We start from the raw sequence: 24,397 nt of genomic DNA, 5'->3' as shown, positions 1-24,397 counted from the left end.
AAGAGACAAAGACTGCGGACCTACCGTTTGTGGATACTCTGTACCTGGTAATTGCAGAAATGTGCTGTAAACAGTCTCCTGGGAGACTGGTTTCGTTACCTTTGGCAGAGGCGGTTAGGTTGTCTTACACGAAAGCAGAGGATAGGACTTTAATGCAGTGATATTAATAACTAATTATGGGTTAATGACATTCGGTGCCAGCATCTTGGAATATGTACACAGAATTACTGTGTGAAACTGTAATGACTGGTCCATTCACTGACAAACAGGATGAACTGTGGTATATAAGTTTAAGTTTTGGAAACATGAAGCAGACCTTGAAATTGATAAAATACATATTGCGATATGCTTGTAGAAAGCATACGAAGACATAGCAGATAAAACACGCTACATCTCTCTATCAACCTCACACCTGTTGAACTTTCAATCTTGGTTCTTGTTTTAAATTTTTTTGGGGTATCTTGCATTGAAGTAGTTGGGTGTCTAGCTCGGATATGGATGTCCTTGTGCCCCGTGGAAGGATAGTACCGTCAGTGCACCTCAGGTGGTGCATTGTAAGCATTACTAAAGGTTGTATGCAGCGTCCCTTTGGCACCGAATTCCACCTCTTTTTAGTCTTTTACTTTACTTCCATTCCCGCTTCCTTCCTTCCAGCTTGCTGCCCAACCTCTCCAACTCCCGCTTTTCACTGTCTTAAGCTCTGGATGGCTGAAAGTGTCCAAGTGCTTAGCTTTGTAGCCGAATTGTCATCAATCAAATCAAATCGAATCATTGTGGCGTGTCAGACAGATTCTTGTGAACTAATTCTGTGATTATATCCTTAGGGAGTATAGGCCTTTGTATACAGCTCTTTGTATGAGTCACCGGATCACTTTTGGTCTGATTTTGAAAGGATAGTTTCTCTCTCTCTCTCTCTCTCTCTCTCTCTCTCTCTCTCTCTCTCTCTCTCTCTCTCTCTCTCTCTCTCTCTCTCTCTCTCTCTGTATATATATATATATGTGTGTGTGTACACCTAAAGGAGGTAGTATTCGGGTTTTTAGCAAGCCTTTTAGGGGTAAAGATGCTTACTCCATCCCTTCATGATTGTAAATCGTATGAAAACTTGTTTTGAAAGTTTAAAACTAATATTTGTCTGCATCGATCCGTTGCCTATGAAGAAAATACTATATAATTCACTGGCAGATTTTCTTAGTTGAATCAAATGCCTTTTAAATTAGTTGTATTGATATGTAATGAGAGAGGGTTATTTAGCTGATACTATAATCTGTAATAGGTGGTGGTACCTCAGAGCCCACGAATATTGTTAAGCAGTAAATTATAATAATAAGCACTGCAATCATACCATTGCAAAAGAAGTTGCAAAGTGCACTCGGAGAGTTTTGTTTGCTTTAAACTTTGTTTTTAATTTTCTGTGATTTTTATTGTTGAACTCAGTTCCCTAAAAGGGTTCACGTTTAATTCATTTTGTGATTCATTCAGTTTTGTCTTTTCTTTGAATGTGTATCTCATAAAAAATTCTTGAAACTAAACTAGTTTCACTTGGGTTTAATTTAATATTGATTTTTTTGGTCGTGAATATTGATTCAATATTACTCATGATCCACAAAAACCAGTCTCCGTGTCTTAGGTATTGTTTCTCATTAAGTTTAGGTATTGTTTCCCATTAATTTTAGGTATTGTTTCTCATTAAGTTTTAAGTATTGTTTCTCATTAAATTGATTTCTCAAACGCATCTACGAGATTTAGTTGCCTATAATCTTTTCCCATTAAACTGATTTTTCAAATGCATCTGCTACTGTGATATTCAGAGTTATTTTTTCCCTATATTTTCACGTGTGGCTTTTTATCAGGTGGGTCTCTAGCCCCGGGGTACGTGGTCATGATTGTGATGTGTATGCTGTTCCTGTTCGGTGCCTGCTGCGCCGCTGCAGCTGTCCTCAGGTGAGTGGGCATGTTCCTCCTACCAGATAAGGTCTCGGGTAAGTGAAGTACAGTAGCCTTTCGATGTTGAAATTCAACGTTTGATCAGATTCTTCCGTTTTTGAAAGGCACTTCTCTCGCGTGTAGGAAATTTTCTTTTATGCCACTTCTCTCATACTTAGGAAATTTTCTTATATGCCACTTCTCTCACATACAGGAAATTTTCTTTTATGCCACTTCTCTCACATACAGGAAATTTTCTTTTATGCCACTTCTCTCACATATAGGAAATTTTCTTTTATGCCACTTCTCATATAGGAAATTTTCTTCATAGAAATTTTTAGCCACCACTCTCACATATAGGAAATTTTCTTTTATGCCAATCACATATAGGAAATTTTCTTTTATGCCACTTCTCTCACATATAGGAAATTTTCTTATATGCCACTTCTCTTACATATAGGAAATTTTCTTTTATGCCACTTCTCTTACATATAGGAAATTTTCTTTTATGCCACTTCTCTCACATATAGGAAATTTTCTTTTATGCCACTTCTCTCACATATAGGAAATTTTCTTTTATGCCACTTCTCTCACATATAGGAAATTTTCTTTTATGCCACTTCTCTCACATATAGGAAATTTTCTTTTATGCCCTGCTGTCTCACATATAGGATGTTTTCAGTATTGAAATTTTCTTTAGCCTTTACTCATTGTTGTGTCTTAACTTTTTTAAATTTTCTTTTATGTGTGCAGTTCTTTATTTTGAGCTGTTAGTCTGTCCATGCTGTTCATATCTGATTACATATTTCGGTAATGAAGGAAATTTTCTTTTATGCACATATAGAACCGTCATCTAAATGACCAAAGATAATTCGCTAGTGCCAAAATTGTTAGAAAGAGTTGCCCCTGTCTCCCCAAGTGAGGGATGTAATATTGATAACAATCAAATGTCTTAAGTTTTTGGAGTTCTTTATTTTGAGCTGTTAAGATGATTGTTGATATCTGATTACAAAGGCAGTAATCAGACTGCTACTGTTTTATAAAGCAGAGACGTGAGACATTTGTATAAAAGGAGACTGAAAACTTTAGTGAAGTAAATTGAAGATAAGATGATTGTTGCCTCTAATAAAACTGATATGTTTTATAAAGCAGAGATATAGACATTTATATAAATAGATAAATATATATAAATTGAAGATGATATATATATAATAAAAACTGATATATATATATATAATTAAAGAGATCTGTTGTAGAATGTAAAATGAGAATATGGCAAGAGGAGCATTATGTGTACCAGAGGGGGTAAGCAGACAAGATGGAGACATATATTAAAGACCAATTTTCATGCATTTGCTTTGGTGAAGGATTGAAATTTATACAAAAGGAAAAAGGGGCTCAAATTTTGTGTGTGGAAAAAGCAACACTTTTGAAGTTTAACGAGGAAAATATTTACATTCCAAAACTCATTTTTTTATTGTTGCAGATCTCCAAAGCTTATAAATCAGACTCCATCTGTACGGTCCCCTCCAGGGAAGCAGCTCGTTCACTCTCTGTATAATTGACAGAGCGTCTTGGTAATGGCTTTGAATGGTATGCCATTGAATATTGATAAGAGCAATAAAGAGGCAATGAATGCAGGAATTATGCTATTTCCTTATATATGCCTTACGATCATCACTGATTTTGGCCCAGGCACAAATTTTGGTCATTTAGGTACAGGTCCTCGTTATCATCATCCCCTTAGGGGTAGTGCCACCAGGCATTACTAAGGTTCTTTGCAGCGTCCCTTCGGCCCCTAGCTACAACCCCTTTCATTCCTTTTACTCTACCTCCTTTCATATTCTTTCTTCCATCGTACTTTTCACCCTCTTCTAACAATTGTTTCATAGTGGAAATGCGAGGTTTTCCTCCATTTACACTTTTGTAACTTTTTACTCTCAATTTTCCGTTCAGCGCTGAATAACCTCACTGGTCCCAGCTCTTGGCCTTTGGCCTAAATTATTGTATTCTCATAACTTGAATAAGATAATACCAGTCATTTATTTCCATCATTCTGAAGAGTTTTATGTCTTGTGAATTTCATTGATTAACTTAATCCCTCAAAGAAAAACAGTGATAGGATGTGATCATCTTTTAATCATTATGTTATCTTGAAAGGGGTCTGAATAAGATGTAAGTAAGTTCATTTTACTCTTACCTCACTTCTATTTTTGTCTCATTGCATGATAGAAAATATAGTGATGCTCATAGTACTTCTGTGATCCTTGAGTCTTGCTGTGTGTGTTTTTCTGTCCCCCAAAACGAGAGTTTTCAGAAATTTGGTTTTAATAGGGGTTTTTTCATTTGTATTTTTTAAAGAATGCTCGATTTTAGAGTTTTATTTGGAGATGTTGCGTTATTTTTCATGGTGACTTCAGACTCAACTTTTGCTTCCTTCTTAAAGATGATTTATCATGCAGAGCCTTGTTCTAGAGGACTGCAAAGCCCAAAGCAAGCTTATGAAAATTCAGCAAGTTTTGTCAAAAAATATTTTTTAAGGGAAGTTTATAGAATCTGTTTTGAAGATGGAAAATGAGAAAATAAACATCTAGATTTTGAAGATTGTAAATGAAGAAAATAAACATCTTGATTTGATTTACGAATATAATGTGGTTGTGATAGTTTAAGTTGCATAGCATTAAGATAATCATATTTTAGAGTGATTGTCGTTTTTTCCTATTGTTTCATAACCATAGATTTCAATAGGTATGATAATGAGTCTCATGAATGTATAATCAGTTAGCTCTTACCTTCAATTAAGCTATTGTAATTGACATTAATCTTTTTCCAGTACCTGTAGGATGTCGGCTGTTTAGTAGATTTGTTTTTTACAGCAAACCACAAAACACTGTTGTTTTCTAGTGCATTGCTTTCTTGACTCACTTCCTATATATCACGTAATGTGCCTTATTTTGTATAGTCATTTTGAAGCTTTCAGACAAAGGTAATTTGGAGGGCGTTTCAGCTTCATTATCATTTTATTGGTTGTTATAGCATCGTACAAATGTGATTATTGTAATTAATTACATGGAAGTAGGTTAATGTTTTCGACCCACAGACGTGTGGAAAGTAGCTGAACTAGTCCTTGTTCATCTTGTGCCTTGTCTTGCCCCAGAACAAAAAACATTTTTTATAACTTATGGTTTTATTGAAATTATGTAGGTGTCAAACTGTCTGTGATTTAGACATGTAGCTGTAAAGGTAGTCTTTAATCTGTAGCTGTAAATGAGTTAGGTTGGTATACTTTGTTTAATTTAAATTATGTTTGAATTAGTCCCATAATGTAATTAGTAGATTTTGATACAGAACGGTAAAGTGTGATTAACGACCCTTCTCTGGTTCCAGGTTTATACAAGATACCTTAAGGAATACTTAGATTAAGATAAAAGTTAAAAGTTAATTTTATGTATTTGGTAAACCCTGAATTTTAAAACCGTTTGCCAAGTAATATTGTAGAATACGTGGCCTACTGGTTGTACTTGATTAATGCAAGGCCGTGTTAATTCAAATACTTTCAAACGTACCAGTTGCGTAGGATAGCCCTGACCTTGAATGGTGTTAAATGGTATTATTTACTGAAATAATAATAATAATAATAATGATAATGTAGCTAAGTCTAAAGGTAAATTTGGTGTAATGTTTAGATTTGTTGAGTGTCAGCATAAAGATGGTCAGCTATGCCTGTGACCTTTCAACATTAGAGGAACAGGAGCGAAATATATACGTACAATTAAACTTCCTTGATATTTGACGTAGAATAATGACGACACAGTGTGAGGGAATCCAGTAGGAATTAGCACAGTAAGATACACGAACGTTTGTCAGGTAAATCCCTTAACTTCGAGGGAAACGTTTTACTAGTAGAATAATTCGTGTCTTGTACAGTTTCAACAAACTCACGGGTGATATTCAAGTTATCTCCCTCCCTCTCTCGCTCTCACAATGAAACTCGAAAGGATTTGCCCTGAAGATTTACGGAAATCTGGAGGTTAAGAAATGGAATTTGAAAACACCCAGTTTATTAGAATAACCTGCAGATTACCCTAATCTTTTTTTTTTCGTTCAAATAAATATTTCCCAATTCCCTAAATGTGTAGGACACCTTGGTGTGAGTGTGTGGTCCTTTGAAAGCAAAGGTGTTCTGGTGTCTGCACGTGAATTAGATAGATCTTGATTTCTTCGGCAAAGCATTTTACGATTCACTTGCAATCCTACGGTCACGCTTACAGAACACTACTTTTATTATATACTGAAGGGTAAGAAGGGGTAATTTCGTTATTCGCGTATGGTCTCTGCTTGTAGTTCACCATTTAAACATGAAAATAGGGAGTAGTCACATGAAATTACAGTGGACATTTGAGGCGTAATCTAATTCTTTGGGATATTCATAGTTCTGTGCTTGCATTCTCGGGTAGATGGATTACTAAAGCAGTGTTTTTGTTTTGAGTTAAATGAATACAATGTGATTATTAGAAGATCCTTTAACTGTATAGGTGAAGCAGTTTTGAAGAAAGATGATTTACTAAATGGACAATGTTTTATTGCCTTAGTTTTACAGAAGGTATAACGGGGTCAAAGAATAGCGAACATCATTAAAGGTATATGGCTATCAGAAATTCGCGGCTTGCTAATTGCAGAGTTAGCTAAAAAAAAAAAATTCACAGTGTATTTCCCATTTAGTGAATTAAAATAGGGGGTTTAAATAGCATTAAACATTGTGACTGCTACCAATTAACAAAGCAAGGAAGCAAAATAGTCCTTAAAAATACCCATAGCATGGTCACCTGATTGAAAAACTAAACCATTTCCCGGAGTCTTGAATATTGTTACCATATACCATACTTTCCTCTTCCCCATTGGCTCGTTAGCTTAATATTGACCTTTGCAACCTGTCTTCACAAATGCCTTTTGACCGATTTTTTTAACCTTTCTTTCAAAAGACAACTCTCTTTTTTTAACCTCTCTTTCTCTCTCTCTCTCTCTCTCTCTACAGAAAGTCTCTCTCTCTCTCTCTCTCTCTCTCTCTCTCTCTCTCTCTCTCTCTCTCTCTCTCCAGAGAATCTCTCTCTCTCTCTCTCTCTCTCTCTCTCTCTCTCTCTCTCTCTCTCTCTCCCCCGTGTAAATTCCTCTTTGATTACCGTCCGATATCCTTCAGGAAACGCCTTCGTCAGAAGGAAATGAGTCGAGGTCCTTACAAGATTCTGCTGACCTCAGCCGACCTGACCTTGACATCGCGACCCGAGAGCGCACCAAGGAAGGTGGGCGATTATGTCTGCATTGCAGGATGTGTACTGTCGGTGTTGGTATGTCTATAGCTCCTCTACATATTCATAAATCGTATAAAGACTATTTCTCGGTGTTTGTGTCGCTGTCATTTTCGACCATCTGCGTGTCTTCTTTTGATTATTTTTTTTTTTTTTTTTTACTTTGATATGCTCACAGTCAAAAGATAAGATTACTGTGAAATTGCACCTTCATACAGTATATTGGGTCATGGTATATATATTTATTAATGTGGTATGAACTGTATTGAAATAGTCCTTCAATTGCATATTTTTTTACTAATTCGTTGGTAGTGCATATTGCCATATTCAGTAAAATGGGTATTTTACGTATTTTGACCACCTCATTCCCTGTGGAATTGCTTAACACTACCTTGTATACTTAGTGATATTTATAAAATATACTTTTTTTTTATAACAGGTAGAATTTCATAACCATTCCCCAAGGTACAGGTAAAGTTCCTCTCAGTACAGATAATTAAAGAAATTTCGCCCAATCAGAACTTTAAAAAAAAACTGGCATTCAATGACACAACACAACTGAGCAGTACAGTAATAGGCCAAACCACGTACCAACATTTATTTTATATTTTGGCTGTGAGCATCGACTTTTCTTGATGAATTCCAATCTTCTTTCTCTAATTCATATGAATAGTGGGTCCATTCCCCTTGATTTGATGATGGACGAATACCCTCATGTGCATTGTCCTATTTTTTTTCCTTCTTACGAGTAGGCTATTAGGTGGATAGCCAACGAATATAAGAGGCATTACTGGTTAACTGGTTAATATTTCCAAGACTGGAATTGAAAACTGATACTGTACATTGAGTGAGGCTTTGTGACTGTTGTTGCTTGCAAGACTGTTTTGTGATTAAGGCAAACCATTCTTATTTGATTTGCAAACAAGGCTAACAGTAGCCCCAAAGCCCCTGCAGCAGGAGAAATCGGAAATAGTAGGCAGTGGTTTTACGTAGTTGTTACAAGACAATCAAAAGCAAATAGGTTTTTGTGTTTTTTAGTGTTGGCTAAGTAAAGTGCCCGAGCTTAGGTAATCAACTGTGTATGTGAATCTGTACTATTGGATATTCGCTCATATCCAATTTTTACATTTATCCGTGTTTATGTTGTCCTATTTTCCCAGAAATTTGCTACTTACTTGTAAATAAAGTCAGGTACAAAAGCCAGCCTTATATTTTTACTGATCAAACTGGTTTATTTATCTGTAGTGTTAAAGAGGCGTTGTTTTGTTCTACTTTCCACACATACAAAAATAAATCTTTCCCCAGACTGGGTAACTCCGGACTGTATAGAGTTCTTGGCTACCTGATAATCAGGTAACCACCAGTCAAATATTAATGAGTGCTTGGTTATCTCCTTACTTATCATGAGACAACGGATAATCCTTTCGTATCTTTGTTAATGAGAAGAGAATTTATCCGTCAGATGTTGCAATCTATAAATACTGGTTTCCCCTGAAAGCTTCTTGATAGCAATGCAAATTTTACGATTCTTGAAGGATTCAGTGTCCCCTTATTGTATGCAGTTTCTTATTCATGAAATAGTTTTTTTTATATAAATTGTAAAATTGAGACGCTGCAAACTTTCACTAGACTAACATAACTAGTACAGTACTATGATTATTACCGGTAATATCTCTGACGATTGACGTTTTTTAAATTTAGCTGAATTGAGAGCTTCATTGAGCAAAAAGGCTAAATTTAGCCACCAGTAATGTCTCTTGCATTCATTTTGTCTCCCATGAATATCATTTACTCTCTTTAGATTAATATGTCCGGGTAACAGTCAATTCAAGAATGTCATTTATAGGAAATTTTGGAAGGATTTGTTTTAGCTTCTGTAAATCATTGTATGCTGATGAATGGCTTACTTATTCTTAATTTTTTCCTTAACCATGGTGCTTGTAAGAACTAGCCATTAAGTAAATACTGTAATTAGGGCTTCATAAATTTATTGAGGGATGCATGACTTCCTTACAGTAATCAACAAAACCTCAGAATAAGCAAAAAGAATTTCTAAATAAGTGAGCCATTTTTATCATATTGCTTCACATTTATAAAATTGAATTTTGCAAATTATGGGACTATCCAAAAGTTGTTATATTACTAATATATCCTACATTCTTGAATTGTCTATACTTTCCCTATTTTCTATTCGAATGTCAAAAACTCGTCAATGTTATATGGACTCCTCACTAATTATAATTTTTTTTTTACTTTCTCTGAACTCATACTGTTGCTTGGCATTAATTTTTTTCTTCTCAGTAATTCTCAAAACTCATTTTAATAGATTCGTTTAATATTCCATTCTTACTATAGAAATTTCTGCTCTTTATTTTGTTATTTACTTTTAACAATTTTTGTCCAAACCATGAAAAGGAAAATGTTCTCATTGCTTACCTACAGCAGCTGATCAGATCCTACTCACTTAACTTGTGATTTGGGGATTCAGGGATAACACCAACGGGAACTAAAGTGATAACGAATTAACCTAATTGAGGCACTCCATTCAATAAAAAAATTGGCCACAAATTGCCCCCGTTTTAGTCAGGAATATATTCCTTAGTGTTGTAATCTTGAAATTGCTCTGTGAGGTCACCTTCAAAGCTTTAAAGTGTCAGAATAATTGTCTTGGAAGAGGAATGTCAGGACCTGCGGTGTTTAGTACTTTACCTGCCTACCACAATCATCATTTGCAAATGCTGTCATTTTACTGGGGTGTTGCTAACTAGTAAGCAATATGCAACTGTGCTGGATAACTTAAATTGCCTTTTTTGCGTCGCAGAATTTTTCACTCAGCCATTCCTCTTTATTTAATCCAGAATTTTAATGCTAAAGGTAAGAAATGATGATAATTATCCTTGATGACCTGGATGAGCCTCACATTAACTACAGTCTTTTCAAAAGACAGAAGTATTTTTCCCTCTCTTCAGAAGATTTTGAATAGTACTTTTAAGAGTGCCCAGCGCCAGTTCATGTTTGGGATAACGTTCTGATTCGAACTTTTGATTTCATGAGTTTTGACAGTTTTGACAGCCCTTGGTTATATGTCAGTTTTGGTCCAAAGTTTTTAGATTTTTATTCAGAACAAATGATTAGCTGTATACCCATTTGAATTTCCAATGAAGTTCCTTTAGTTTCCACATTTTCGTAGTAATTTTATAGGGTTACTCTTTGCTAATTTTTATTTATTTATTTACACATTTTCCTTAGTAAATCATTTACTTATTTACACCTTCTCCTTAGTAAGTCTTCTGCGTGTTTATCTTCTTTTACATCTAACTTTGAGTGACTTTTACTCATCATTTTAATTTTTTTGTCTTGAAAATTTTCATAGCCTTTAATATAACTTTTGACCAAAAAAAGTCCCTTTTTCCAGATGTTTTGATGTCTTTTATCCCAATCTCTCTGCAGTCATGCATTTTGCACCACTGTTTTTTCATTGCACTGAAGAAATCCAAACTTTTGATCTCTTGTGTGAACTTAGGTCCTGTTTTTTTAATACCATTCATATTCGTCGTGAGTCTCTTGCCTCAAGTTTCCCTGCCCCCTTTTAATCTCTCTTTCTCTCTCTCGCCTCTTTCTCTTGCTCAGTGTTAAGCCCTTTTTTTTACCTTTCTTTAATTTTGCCACTATTACGAATGCCTGTTCTTTGTCCTTCCTTAATTCACTAGTGCTTCTTGAAGTGTCCTTTGTCCTGAGAGTGACAGGTGTCCATATTCAGGAAGGACTTCAAGAAAGCCTCAATAACTTGATGAGAAATTATACACTGAGGTCATAATGTAACTGGATAATGGCACTTGTCACTCCGTCCTGTGGGATTGAATGTTCTTTTTCCTCTTTGGACCTGATATTGAAAATTAAATAATGAAGAACCACTTGTTTGGAAGAAGCTGAAAAAAAAAAGCATACTTATGGAAGAAGCTAAATTCCTCACCTGTTTTTATTAAATTTGAAAGAATGATGATAAATATGACCTTCATTGTTATTCCACTGTTACTTGTCAATTGTGGTAACAGTCATTTTCAATTTTAAATTACTTTTGGAAAAGTCAGTAAATAATTCTGTGGGCTGAGAATGAGCCTTGTTGATAAATCAACCTTATGTCATTTTGTTTCATCAACGATCTTGAGATGTTTAAAGTATATTTGCAATCTTGCTTTAACACATACAAAATTATTTCATGGTTGCTTTTATTTTGGAATATCATTTCAAAAATTAGACGTTTATTAAAAAAGAAAAGTGCGTTCGGAAAACCTTGAATATATATAACAAGCTCCAATAATGAATTCTTGCATAGTTGAAGAACAATTTTATAGACAAGAACAGAACAGGATTATTACCCTGTAGCATCTCTTGTACTATGCTGTGTAACAGTGATCTGTGACAGGGTCCTTTTGATACTCTACAAGAGGGCAAACAAAGCAAGACTTGTCATGCCCTTGAAACAGGTCAAACTTCCTTTGCAGAAACCAAAACTTGACTGGACTCCATCAAACACTTGTCCACAAAGTCATTAGGTGTCTGTGCACCCGCCAGATCGAAGGGTGCTTGCATTTTCTTATTTCACATTTCTTTATTGTGTTTCATTTCCTACCTGCAGTTTTTTGCTTGATGTATTGTGGTTCCTTGACCATTTTCTTTTAACGTTGTGCGCATTTTTATTCGTTATGTTTGTTTGTTTTTAATTATAAGTTTGGCAGATCGACGGAGGATGGCCGAGGCATCCTGTAAGGACCAGGGAGTATTCAAACTGCTTTTGTTACCACTTTCGTTTGAGCCCATTTTGTTGTGTGTGAAAGTTTCCTCAGAGCCAGTGTCTCTATCTTTGATGGGTGTGCCTTTTGCATTGTCAGTGAGGTCTGTGTAGTATTTGTATTTTGGAAGTGTGTGGGTTACTGCCAAACATTGCGGAGTGTCTGTAGCAATGGGATACAGATTGTTATAGGCTTATTCAAAAAATATTACGCTTTCATCCCGAAACGATTCTCAGTATATTTGATTCCAGAAAGGTAAGTTGTATCCTGATAGGTTTATAATTCTTGTCTGGGAGACCCACTACAAATATATCAGTTGTCGAAGTTATGTCAAACATGTTGATGGTATTCAGTGTTTTTTCTTGCTTTGCATTGCATATTGCTGAACACAAAATCACACCTCTCTCTGCAAAGAACATATTGTATTTTACCACGATCCAGCAGCTTATCCGTGTTCAGACATGTACACACAGATGTATCCTATACATGTGCCTCCATATGTACTTATCACATGAATGTAGAGTGTGCACATTATCTACATGAATGCGTGTGTTTATGTGTGTTGTTTGTTGGTGTAGAACATTGTCATTTTTCACTTGTATTTTTCCTGTCAAGGTTTCCTTGTAAGACTTTTTCCTAGGGCTTCGCGTGCCGTGTTTTGAGTAGAATAAAAACAAGAAATATGAGGGTTTGTCTTTTTTTTCTGGGATGCTTGGAAATGTGTGTTGTTTTCATCGATGTATGCCGTGTTGCAAGATGGAAGGTTTTTTTTATGTGGAATTTACATTTGTTTATTGCTTTTTTTACGTAGTCCATGCTAATGTCCCTCTCTGGTCATTGATTTGTTCATTTTGTTTATCTGTGTGTGAAAGGTAAGATCCACATTAATGGAATTATTTAATTTTTTTTTGCAAATGTGTTCATTATCGCCATATGCGATTGACAGTCATACTCAGTTGCATAGTCATGCAGGAACTTGTACAGATGAAATCTATAATTTTTTTTTTTACTTTTAGTTTGGTTGATTTCTTGATTATCCGGATCTGAAGAGAATGAAGGTATCTCAGATGAGATGAGGGCATTCATTGTTGTCTTATGAAAACATAATATGCATTAATTAGGGTCCACACAGGATACAAGCCTTGTGCTACAATGCAATACGCACTATTTGAACCGTCACATTGTAGACAGATTCGAATTCATTTTTCAGTGTATTGAAGGTGCACTTCTTGGATGTCTTTGAAGTAAAGAACTTACTGTCTTTTCTGTCACTTGCATTCATATACAAAAGAACCATTCAGACTTCCCAAATAAACATATTAGCATGTTAAAGAATAAAAAAAGTGCAAACAGTATAATATCTTCCCCATATTCAGCAAAGTTATTTTGGAAACCTCTTTAATATATAATTTGTATAAATTTCTAATATGTATTGTGTGTCAAAAGTAAAGAACTTTTGACACACAATACACATTACAAATTTATACACATTAATAGATATTAAAGGGGTTTCAAAAATAACCTTGATGAATATGGAAGTGATGTTATACTTTTTGGAAGGAAGGAGAGGACGACAAAGAACAAAATGAATGATGCAGTGTGTGTAAGGGGGGGCTTAACATGCTGCTGAAGAGCCTTCTGTGTAGGTGTACGAAGTGGCCATTGTTGTGGAAGTTTTCTGTGCTAAGAGTTCATTCTTGACGCAGAATTAAAAGTATGAATATGGAGCCACCCCTTTATGAGAGAGAGCTTATATGGGCTATATGTCTTTCGCATAACGCTGAAAGAATAGTTTGTGATAGTGTCCGTTGGGCTCCCTTGGGCACCAGAAGAGTTGAAAGACCTGAACGTACTTCGATAAGAGCTGTGAAGAGCAGAATTTCCCAGAGGCCCTTTGTGTCCCATGGCATTGGATTCAATGATGATGGTGATAATGATATATAATTCCCTGAGGAGAGAGAAATCTTAAGCCTTGTAAAGTCAGATTATGCTGATACAATATTCAGGTCACGAACGGTCTTCTCTTTGCTGACCAAACGGTCGAATGGCCACAGAGATCATCTAAGACCGAGGTCTCACCCCTGATGACAGGAAAGTCTCACTTAGAGAACGATTTTGAGACTACTTTCTGCTGCTGTGGAGACTCAACATTCAGCAAATGGCTTGATTTGAACAGTTGGGTTTGTGTAAAGTATCACCCTTTTACTCAAGAAGCTCAAAATTTGTTGAATTCTGTATTTGGCCACCAAATGAAGTTCGTGTCCAGATAACTGACTCATATCTGAAGTTGCATTCTGCCTTTTCTGGACAAAATCAATGATATTTAGAAAGTAGTTAGATATTAACAAAATAATTTTGCAATTACACTTAGCAAAGAAGTACTCATACATAGATATTAATAGGCCACTGACGTGTGAAATATTTCTCATATAATGTGCCCATGAGAGGGTAAAGCCTAATTTGTACGTGGTCGAAACAAAAGAACGATGGTTGAGTATTTTTAATTTAACACTTAGTTCCGGTATGCCCTGATTACATATAACACCTGAATTTATTACCAGGAAAATTTAACTATTGAGGTAATGAGAAAGAATAGTTTTTTAGTGTTTTGTATAGCATAAGTTTGATGCAGAAGTATACTAATGTGTAACTTTACCCCAAGAAAAAAATGGCCATTTGAGGAAAAAAGAATGATCAGTATTATTATTATTATTATTATTATTATTATTATTATTATTATTATTATTATTCCTGATATATTGTTGGTATTTTCATCATTTATTTTTTATTGGTGATTATCGTTATGACACTGAATTCATTAATATTCATATCTTTGTAAAACTGATTTTTGTTGATAGTTGATTTTGTAGCCCGTTCAGCTTGATTTTGTTACAGTTTATTTATCATTAACTTGAAGAAAGGTGGACCTATTGGGCTCAGCACAAATCTTTAGTTTCTAAGACACATAGAGAAGATTAATCACTCATTTATTTACATTTTAATTTAGATAACTTTCAGAAGAAAGCATCTTTGCTAAATAGCACACCAGTTTAATCTTAAATACGAAGCATTTGCCCCGTGTAAATAACGATAAATATTCTTATCATTAAAAATGAGAAATGTATATATACGTAAATGGAATTTTATCATCGTTCCATGTGCAATGTACATGTGTCAGTTCGCCAGTATAGTGCAGTTTCATGTGTCTAGCAGAGATTGTGGAGTGTCAAGCATGGCGGCTTATGTGTTTATGTATTTGTCGTGTCGTATTTCTGTGTGCATTAGGAAAGCAGGTTGCTGTGTGTATGTTTGTCCCTCTAAATATTTTTTTGTTATTGGTGTATGTATATATACATATATTTAGATAAGTGTGCAACGTATTTTGAAAATGTATGCAAGTTTATTTCATATATCTAAATAGGTATATATAGATATACTCACCTCAGATTCATACGTATATACTAGATTTAGTTTATATATATATATATATATATATATATATATATATATATATATATATATATATATATATATATATATATATATATATATATATATATATATATATATATATGATAACTGAACCAGAATATATATATATATGAAAATGGTTATGTCCTGTGAACAGTGGTATCGATGTTGCATTGTATTGTCAGATTATGAAGTGCTGAGTTTGATTTTGATGACAATTCATCGTTAATATATATAGAGTATGTCCCTTATTTTTTGTTAAATGCATGCCATTGATATCTAAACATTATCATGATGTAAACAAAAACTGTATTATATGTTTGTTGCCATTTGAAACTACAGTAGTAGACTTGACTTGATAACTTCACTTTTCAAAGTTAAAAGCTTATCTTCAAAGTAGCAGTCTGTTTGCAAAAGCTATCACAAGTAAAAGTAACTTGTAAAAGAATTGTGTGATATGCAAAAAAAAAAATTGCACTGCACCAAGTGGAATGCTTTGTATTTCAACTTTATTTTGAAATGTTGTCGTAAAACTTGTTTAAAAGGCTTGTAAGAGTTGTAAATAGTGTATTTTATTGTTAAAGTAGTGTTGTATTTCTCATCATAAGGTCACACGATACCTATAGCTCTCAGTACTTGTTTGTTGCATCAGCAAATGTAACCTGGAAGAAGTTATAACCAACTGAGAAAATATCTAAAGTGTTTATCAGTAAAATCATAACGTGCACTGACATTTTCTTATTACTTATTTCATGAGAATCTGCCTCACATTTGTTTGATGCAAAAAGCATGACTGTTTCGTATTTTTTCTTGCACAAAACTTACCATTCCAACAAAGTCAGTGGCTTATATTGCTTTTTTCTCTCTCTCTTTTCCCCCTTGCTTCTATTTTCAGCCAGGTTCAGGTACGGCGGAGAGGCCTGATTTGTTAAGAGGGTCCTTCAGTTCTCCCCAAAGAGCCAACCACGACAATCTGCTGAATAACTTGCCCAATGCTTCACACAAAGACCACGAAGATGCCAAAGCTAAATACAATGTAAGTGGAGCTCCATTCCAGAGCTAAATACAGTGTGAGTGAGGGTCTGTTTCAAACCTGAACACAGTGGAAATGGAGCTTGTTTGAAAGTAGACACAATGTAAGTGAAGCTGCATTCTGAACTTGGTGCACACATGAACCATAACATCATGCATATGTTGACGCTCCTCCTTTTGAAGAGATTCCTCATGAGACCTTTAAAACAACTTGAATAATAACACTAATGGAATGAGGTCCATAAATTTGACCCCAGGCACCAATACTTGGGACTTTTACAGAGGGACTCTCTTTATCCCACTTCTTATTATTACATTGACTTCACTGCCTTCTTCAGGAATAAATAACCCTACAGAGGTGCAACAGCTAACATAGCTATCATCTTGAAACCTTACCTACAATTTATCTTCTGTTGTTTTAGTTACGTGTAGATAGTCCTAGTAATGTCTTAGGTGATGACAGGTAATAAATTCTATATTGAACACTTTTCAAGATGATCAATTACATGAAAGGAGAAACTCGGAAATGGTACTTGACAGAAAAATGTTTATTTACAGAGAGCTGACGTCAAGAAGCCAAGAGATTGGCTGTAGGCTGACAGGGTTACAGGCAGACTCATCATGAGTTGGCACTCTGACTGTCACTAAAAACTTGTGCTAAATTCATGACCTTATTATATAGTTAGAGAGCAGTCACTCGAGGCACAATGACTTCAGTTTTTCAAGAAAACTTATCACAAGAATTATTGAAGCGAAAACATAATTATCTGTATTTTAATTAGTCACAGTTAATTTGGGTCAGAGTCCAGAATGAGGGTCTTCTGTTTCTTGGATGCAGATGACCAAAGAGGACTGGAGCCGACATCTTAGAAGGGCACCTGGGCTGACAGTACTTTTACAGTTAATTGTAATTTTATTGTAGGAGTTTCATGTCAGTAATGTTTGGAGTTTCCAGGTGTTTTTTTTATTAGAACGAACAATTATCATTTTTATTTTTGTTAGTAATGTGTTGTTGCAAAGACTTACATAGTATGCATTTCACATAGCCACTTTGCATTACGCAATATTGAAGCCAATGAAAATGACTTTTTTTAAGCAGTAGTATTGCCTCATAATGGAAGCAAAGATTAGCCTCTTTACAGCAGATGTGAACTGCCAACCACTGAAGCATTAGGCCTAAACTTATACAGCTGAGGGGATAAAATGTTGGCCTATCACCTAGGAGGGGTAACTGCAGGCTGTCACAAAATATACATTGATTAGTCTTTAAACTCAATATATTTGTGCTGTTTTGAGTTCTTAAAACCTTTATAATTAGACCATTTTAATTATTGTGAGGGTGTTGTCAATTTCTCATTCTGGTTCTTATCCACATTACTTATTTTTCAGGGTGACTTCGTCCACCTCAGGTACTTTTATCATCAGGGAAACTTTGAGGTTAAGAATAAAACCATGACTCTTCTAAAACAGGTTAGTAGATTATTTACAAACTGTGGAATTGTTCTCGAATTTAAGGTTATCATTCACTGGATATAGTGTTTTGTAGATCACAGTAGTACTACATTACTGCTCTGTTCACGCCAGTATTTGGGAACTTATAGAGGTACCCTGGATTTTTTCCATCCAATAAATCTCGTGGCAAGATGGTAAATCATATGTCAGAATCCAACAGATAAGAAAGTTTGCCATAACTTTCAGCTTCTGGGTACAAAGGATAAAAGAAAATAATGAATTGAGAAGAATTGCATTCTGCTAATGATTGTAGAATTAGAACAAGATACACGGAACAGGAAATTAAACATCATGTACTGATATGAAGACAGTAGTAGACAAGTGTATTTTATTTTATGTTTTTGATGCTCATTTAGGTTATCAGAAAAGGAGACGGCATAATTTGTAGGAAAACTGTACTTGTTTTTATTTTTCTATCTTGATATTTATCAACTGGCTGGGCCATGTGTATAGAAGACAGGGAATAGTACAAGATACATCAGGGTGGGGTGCCCTTGGTAGAAGAGGTAGAGGTAGGCCAAAGGAGATGTGGTTGAGGACAATGAGGCAGGGAAGCAAGAGATGAGTGTTCGGGAGATCTTGAGGAGTTAGCCCAGGGCATGATCTTCAACACAAGATTTCAGTTTTAAATGTAAGTCTCAATCTTGCTTTTGCCAGATTCACGACCTTCGACACAAGATTTCAGTTGTACATACTAAGTCCCAAACTTGCTGTTGCCAGATGCACGACCTTCGACATGAGAACGTGAACGGATTTTTGGGGATGCTGTGTGACCCTGTGAGACCTGGCTTTGTGTTCGAGTACTGCACCCGGAGATCTTTGGAGGATGTCATTCGACAGGAGGACATCAAACTCGACTGGTCCTTCCGGCTGTCACTCTTGACGGATTTGGTCAGGGTAAGATCCCAGAAGAAGTTTGGACCTGGCATTTCTCATGTAAGGTCGATTAGCATAAGGAGGAAATTGTCACAATTTGGGTTCCAAATTATTTTGTAACACTGTGATTGCATCATTCAACATGTTAAAATCTTGCATGTCTTCATAGTTTGTATTTTACCACTAATACCTCTCTGTAGTCTCTTATTGTGGTGTTAGCAATGAATAATATTCATCCAGTCTTAAAGCTGTATTCCAGAATATATGATTAGTTAGCTTTAGAAGAATATTGTCAGAATGGGGATTCCAACTTTTGTTACACCATAATTGCATCATTTAACATGGTTAAATCTTGTAGAGCTTTGTGGTTTGTATTTTACCTCCTTAATACCTAATTGTTCTTTAATCAGTGAATAATATTCAACCAGTCTAGAACATATGTTGCAGAATGTACAGTTAGTTAGTTTCAGGAAAATACTGCCAGAATGTGGAGTCCAAGCTTTTATCATACCATGATTGCATCATTTAATATAGTCAAATCTTGTATGGCTTCTTGGTTTGTACTTGACCCCCTTAATACCTTTCTGTGATATCCATCTAGTCTTGAACTTATGTTGCAGAATATATGGTAAGTTAGTTTTAGGAGAATAGTGTCAGAATGTGGATTCCAACTTTTGTTACAGCATAATTGCATTATTTTACATGGTAAAATCTTGTATGTCTTCCGGGGTTGTATTTTACCCCCGTAATACCTGTGTGTACTTTCTTAATTACTTTGCTAGCAATATATAATATCCATCCATTCTTGATTATGTTCCAGAATATCAAATTTATCCTTGACTTTCAGGGTATGAGATACCTTCACGGTTCACCGTTGCGGCATCACGGTCGTCTAACGTCTAGGAATTGCGTAATTGATGCTCGATGGGTGCTAAAAGTCACTGACTATGGATTGCCTGCTATATATGACATACAAAATATCAGTCAGCCTAAAAGGCCTACGAGAGGTAAGTTCTAGGCCAGTCATGAGGTGTGTTTCTGAAGTTTTACGTCATTTAGGATTAGAGAGTTTACTCTGTGAATATGGATGTGGCCATTACGGCCATTACCGTCATTTTTAAATTTTAAAAAATACATTAATTATATACGTATGTCTTCTCTGTAGGAAGGTAGTGGCATCAGTTCACCTCATGCAGTGCACTGTAGGCATTACCTAAGGTTCTTTGCAGCGCCTCTGTGTCCCCCTAGCTGCAACTCCTTTCATTCCTTTTACTGCACCTCCGTTCATATTCTCTTTCTTCCATCTTACTTTCCACAAGAAATTCTTGTAGAATGGAAGCTTAGAAATTGTGAGACCTTCAGATTAACAAACATTTCAGCAATAAAAATTGAAGTTCAACTTAGTTTTCCATATTTAAGATTTCATATAGGGATGAGAAAAAATTACTATACGACCTGGCTAAAATTTTACTGTATCAGGAAGAAGTTAGATTTTATATGTACGTGTTTCAGAATTCTTAATATTCTCAAGGTATCGATGTTACCAGTGACACTTTTGTCATCTTTCCTAGTAGAAATATTTAGCCTTACTGTGGGTTGAACTCCATGACTCCATAAAGTAATCAAATTTCTTCATTCCTCAGAATCTTGCAGTTGCATCCTTTAGTATAAAGCTGAAAAATTAACTTTCATGATTATATGAAGCTGAAAAACTAGCTTTTATGAATAGTACTTTACATGTTTTAGATGTGAGATTTAAATATTTTTCGTTTATTCTAGACTTACTGTGGAAGGCGCCAGAACAATTACGGGATGAGGGGTTGCTCTTAAAAGGGTCACAAGCGGCAGATGTATTTTCATTCTCCATCATAATGCAGGAAGTAGTTGTGAGGGGAGCTCCTTATTGTATGGTGCAGCTCACACATCAAGGTAAGGTTGAGCTCATTAAATTAAAAAAAGTTTCTGGCTCAGGTTAATTTCCAGAGAATAGGCACTGTTTTCATTGCTTGGAATTAAATTTGGATCCTAAGTTTAGACCAGACAATATGACTAAGCTCACAATTAAGACAGCTAGCCCAGCTTCAGTAGCGCTAGACCAGGTGTTCCCAAGAGAAAACTTATGAAATGGGATGCTGCCATTACCTGAGACAACTTGAGGTGTAATTCATTATTGACTCTTGTGTACATGATTTTCTACTGATTTTTATCACATTTGCTGAACAGCAGCACCAATATGCAGTAAATGTGCCATGCTGTCAAACTTCTCGGTTCCAGAGGTCCCTTATTCCTCACACCTTTGGACTGTAGAACAGCTCCCTGGGGAGCAATGCATTCTCTACCCTGAAACAGTTCACCTGTTACTTTATTAATTTATGTATATTTTTATCTATATATTGATTAATTAATTTGTTTTTTAATACTTGGCCTCATCTTTCTGTATTTCTTATTATCTTCTGTAACTTCTTTCAAATGAACACTGTGTCCTTTGGAAGCTTCAATTTCAAGTCATTGCCCCTGTACGCTTATTCCATATGAATGGGGTTTATCTTCTGATTAATAATAATAATAATAATAATAATAATAATAATAATAATAATGAAAAGTTTTCTTTGAAATGGAAAATAAGACCTTTTTTTCTCCCTCACAGAAATTATTGCTCGATTGAAAAAGCCTCCTCCAATGATTAGACCCTCAGTCTCAAAAGGAGCAGCCCCTCCAGATGCCATTAATATCATGAAACAGTGCTGGGCTGAACTCCCAGAAATGCGACCAGACTTCAACCAGATAAATGATCTTTTCAAAAAGCTAAATCAGGGAAGGTAGGGAAATTTGTGTTCAAGTGGTGCTATGAATACCTCTATAAGCATGATCTCAGCTCACAGATTTACGTTGTTTTCAAATAATTTATGCTGAATTATCTTTGGAATTTCCAAACCTTTTATGTGAATATTTATAATTCATTCTGTCAGAGCTTGAATGACCGGAGTATGTTTACTCAAAAGCACAGAAATTCTTTTAAGGATTTGTTGCTTTCTTTCCAGGCGACTCAATATTGTAGATACAATGTTCCAGATGCTGGAGAAGTATTCCAGCAATCTGGAAGAACTGATTAGGGATCGGACAGAACAACTTGACTTGGAGAAGAAGAAAACTGAACAGCTTTTAAATCGAATGCTTCCAAGGTAAAGGGAGTAGTTTTTACTCCAGTTTTTTTAATCCTTTGGTATCAAATGAGGTCCAAAATTTGTTTTTGTAATACCTTTCTCGTATACTTCTTGCAAGAAAATATATTTTTACACTAATCTTGTTTTGTTCCCTGGAATGTGTACGGATTTTTGGCAAAAATTATATTTATTATATATACCGTTTTTGGAAATTATGGACATTGATGTCAGTAACCTTCAAACAGCCAAACATTTTCCTGTATAGAAAGTAATTGTAAGTAATAATTCACCACTCAGACCTCAGCTTAACTGACTTATGTACGTATCAGTTGCATTGATATGATGGTTTTTTTAGTTTTCTGTAAAAGAAAACTATTGTGCCGGCTTTGTCTGTCTGTCCGCACTTTAGTCTGTCCACCCTTCATTCTGTCCAGCCTTTTTCTGTCCGCACTTTTTGCCTGCCCTCAGGTCTTAACTACTGAGGCAAGAGGGCTGCAAATTGGTGTGTTGATCATCCACCCTCCAATCATCAAACGTACCAAATTGCAGCCCTCTAGCCTCGGTAGTTTTTATTTTATTCAAGATTAAAGTTGGTCAAAATCGTGCTTCTGGCAACGGTATAGGATAGGCCATCACCTCGCTGTGATTAAAGTTTCATGGGCCGCGGTTCATACAGCATTATACTGAGACCACCGAGAGATAGATCTATTTTTGGTGACCTTGATTGTGCTCAGTAGCAGCTGTACAGAAAACTCGATTGTGCCGAAGAAACTTCAGCACATTTTTTACTTGTTTGTTATGCTACCATTTTAGATGCGATACATTTTTATGTAAATCTTATAAATTGAATGTTAAGTGTGGAGGTTAATTTAGGTTAAGAAATATATGGAATGTATCTGTAAACTGTTTAGAGCAGGCAATAATATAGGATCTTTGTTACTTAACAGACACCCTCCCCCCATGCATCTGTTAAGATGAGATGCTACTTCCCATCTTCGATATAGTTCTCAAAGCAAATTATGTGGATAGTAGGTACATGGGAAGTAGTTTTTCTTATCACAGAATATTGGTCATATTAGTTCTATTTTTATGTTTATTATTATTAACAAATACCCATTATTTATTTTTTGGTTCCTCCTCTATAATCTTTTTCTACATTTTCATGTGATGTGACTGTAATTTATGATCTGAGTTTGAATAAGTGTTTTAAATAAAAATCAATATGCAAATATTCTTGGCAATTTCAGTATAATAGGAAATGAAAATGAATTATTCTATTTCTGAGTTTTCCTGTTACGAGTACTGAATACTGTATATTCTAGTTTACATTCCAGAATATCAAAGAAATTTGTTACAGAAAAAATATCAAGGAAATACTATTTTTATGTTTCCCTTACTTCAAGCTAACACTTAATAAAAACATTTCAACATTTTCCATGTTTATATAGGATCTTCTGGTTCAGTACATCACAACATTACGTATAAGATATAAGTTAGAGTTAAATTATAGTAATTCAGCGTTTTCGTAATGGGTGTAGGAAAACTGGCCACTCGTGAAATATTAACAATTGTGTATTTGAATTCCTTTTCAGCTCTGTTGCCAACCAGCTTAAATTAGGGATGCCTGTCGCCCCAGAGGAGTTCGATGAAGTGACCATATATTTTTCTGATATTGTTGGTTTCACCAGCATTTCAGCTTACTCGACACCTTTCGAAGTCGTTGATCTGTTGAATGACCTCTATACTGCTTTTGACTCCACTATCAATCATTACAATGTGTATAAGGTAAAGATGTGTTGAAATATCATGGTCGTTGATAATAAGTACAGTATTTAAGGTATTAAAGCATTTTTTAATTTCTGTACAAATCACAAAATATGATTGTTAATCTTTACCATTTATTCTTGGCACTGATGTCTGTAAATTATGCAAGATAACATATAATTAATAAGAGTATATGTTGGTTTCAGTTTGAGCCTTTTGCACTGATATGTTTCTTTTTATGCAACAAATAAAGATTGCCTTGATTCAATAAAAGGGAAGGAGCTTCAGATTATCAGAACTTGAATCAGTAGGCTGTGTAAATTCTGGGTGTTAACACCTCAACAGAATTGCATATTTAATATTTGTTTGAATGGAATATTGATGTAAAATTCTAATTCCTCATAGAATTTACTTTGTATTTGTGTATTTATTTATAGGATTTTACTGTGTTCTGTTATTGATACAGTATATGTATTCATACGATCTCATGAACACCCTGTGCGGAAGTTGTTATAAAGCTGATTTCTTGAGCAGTTTCGTATGTTTATGTGTTGTA

At 35.1% G+C, this 24,397-nt stretch overlaps 1 protein-coding gene across 1 annotated transcript in view; it reads left to right on the top strand.

Moving 5' to 3' along the window:
• The window catches only part of LOC136856618 (uncharacterized), a 707,676-nt gene that overhangs the window by 659,369 nt on the left and 23,910 nt on the right, over positions 1-24,397 (top strand). The window contains exons 8-18 of the mRNA XM_067134550.1: positions 1-47; positions 1,851-1,941; positions 7,121-7,268; positions 16,389-16,529; positions 17,915-17,995; positions 18,758-18,934; positions 19,761-19,920; positions 20,693-20,842; positions 21,561-21,732; positions 21,955-22,095; positions 23,670-23,862. The exon at positions 1-47 is cut by the window's left edge and continues 68 nt beyond it. Of these exons, the coding sequence (XP_066990651.1) occupies positions 1-47; positions 1,851-1,941; positions 7,121-7,268; positions 16,389-16,529; positions 17,915-17,995; positions 18,758-18,934; positions 19,761-19,920; positions 20,693-20,842; positions 21,561-21,732; positions 21,955-22,095; positions 23,670-23,862 (1,501 nt within the window). The remainder of the gene's footprint in view (positions 48-1,850; positions 1,942-7,120; positions 7,269-16,388; positions 16,530-17,914; positions 17,996-18,757; positions 18,935-19,760; positions 19,921-20,692; positions 20,843-21,560; positions 21,733-21,954; positions 22,096-23,669; positions 23,863-24,397) is intronic.

Source organism: Macrobrachium rosenbergii, chromosome 36 (genome assembly GCF_040412425.1).
Source record: "Macrobrachium rosenbergii isolate ZJJX-2024 chromosome 36, ASM4041242v1, whole genome shotgun sequence".
NCBI lineage: Eukaryota > Metazoa > Arthropoda > Malacostraca > Decapoda > Palaemonidae > Macrobrachium > Macrobrachium rosenbergii.
Note: the sequence above shows the minus strand (reverse complement) of the source record. Positions and strands in the feature narration are given on the sequence as shown.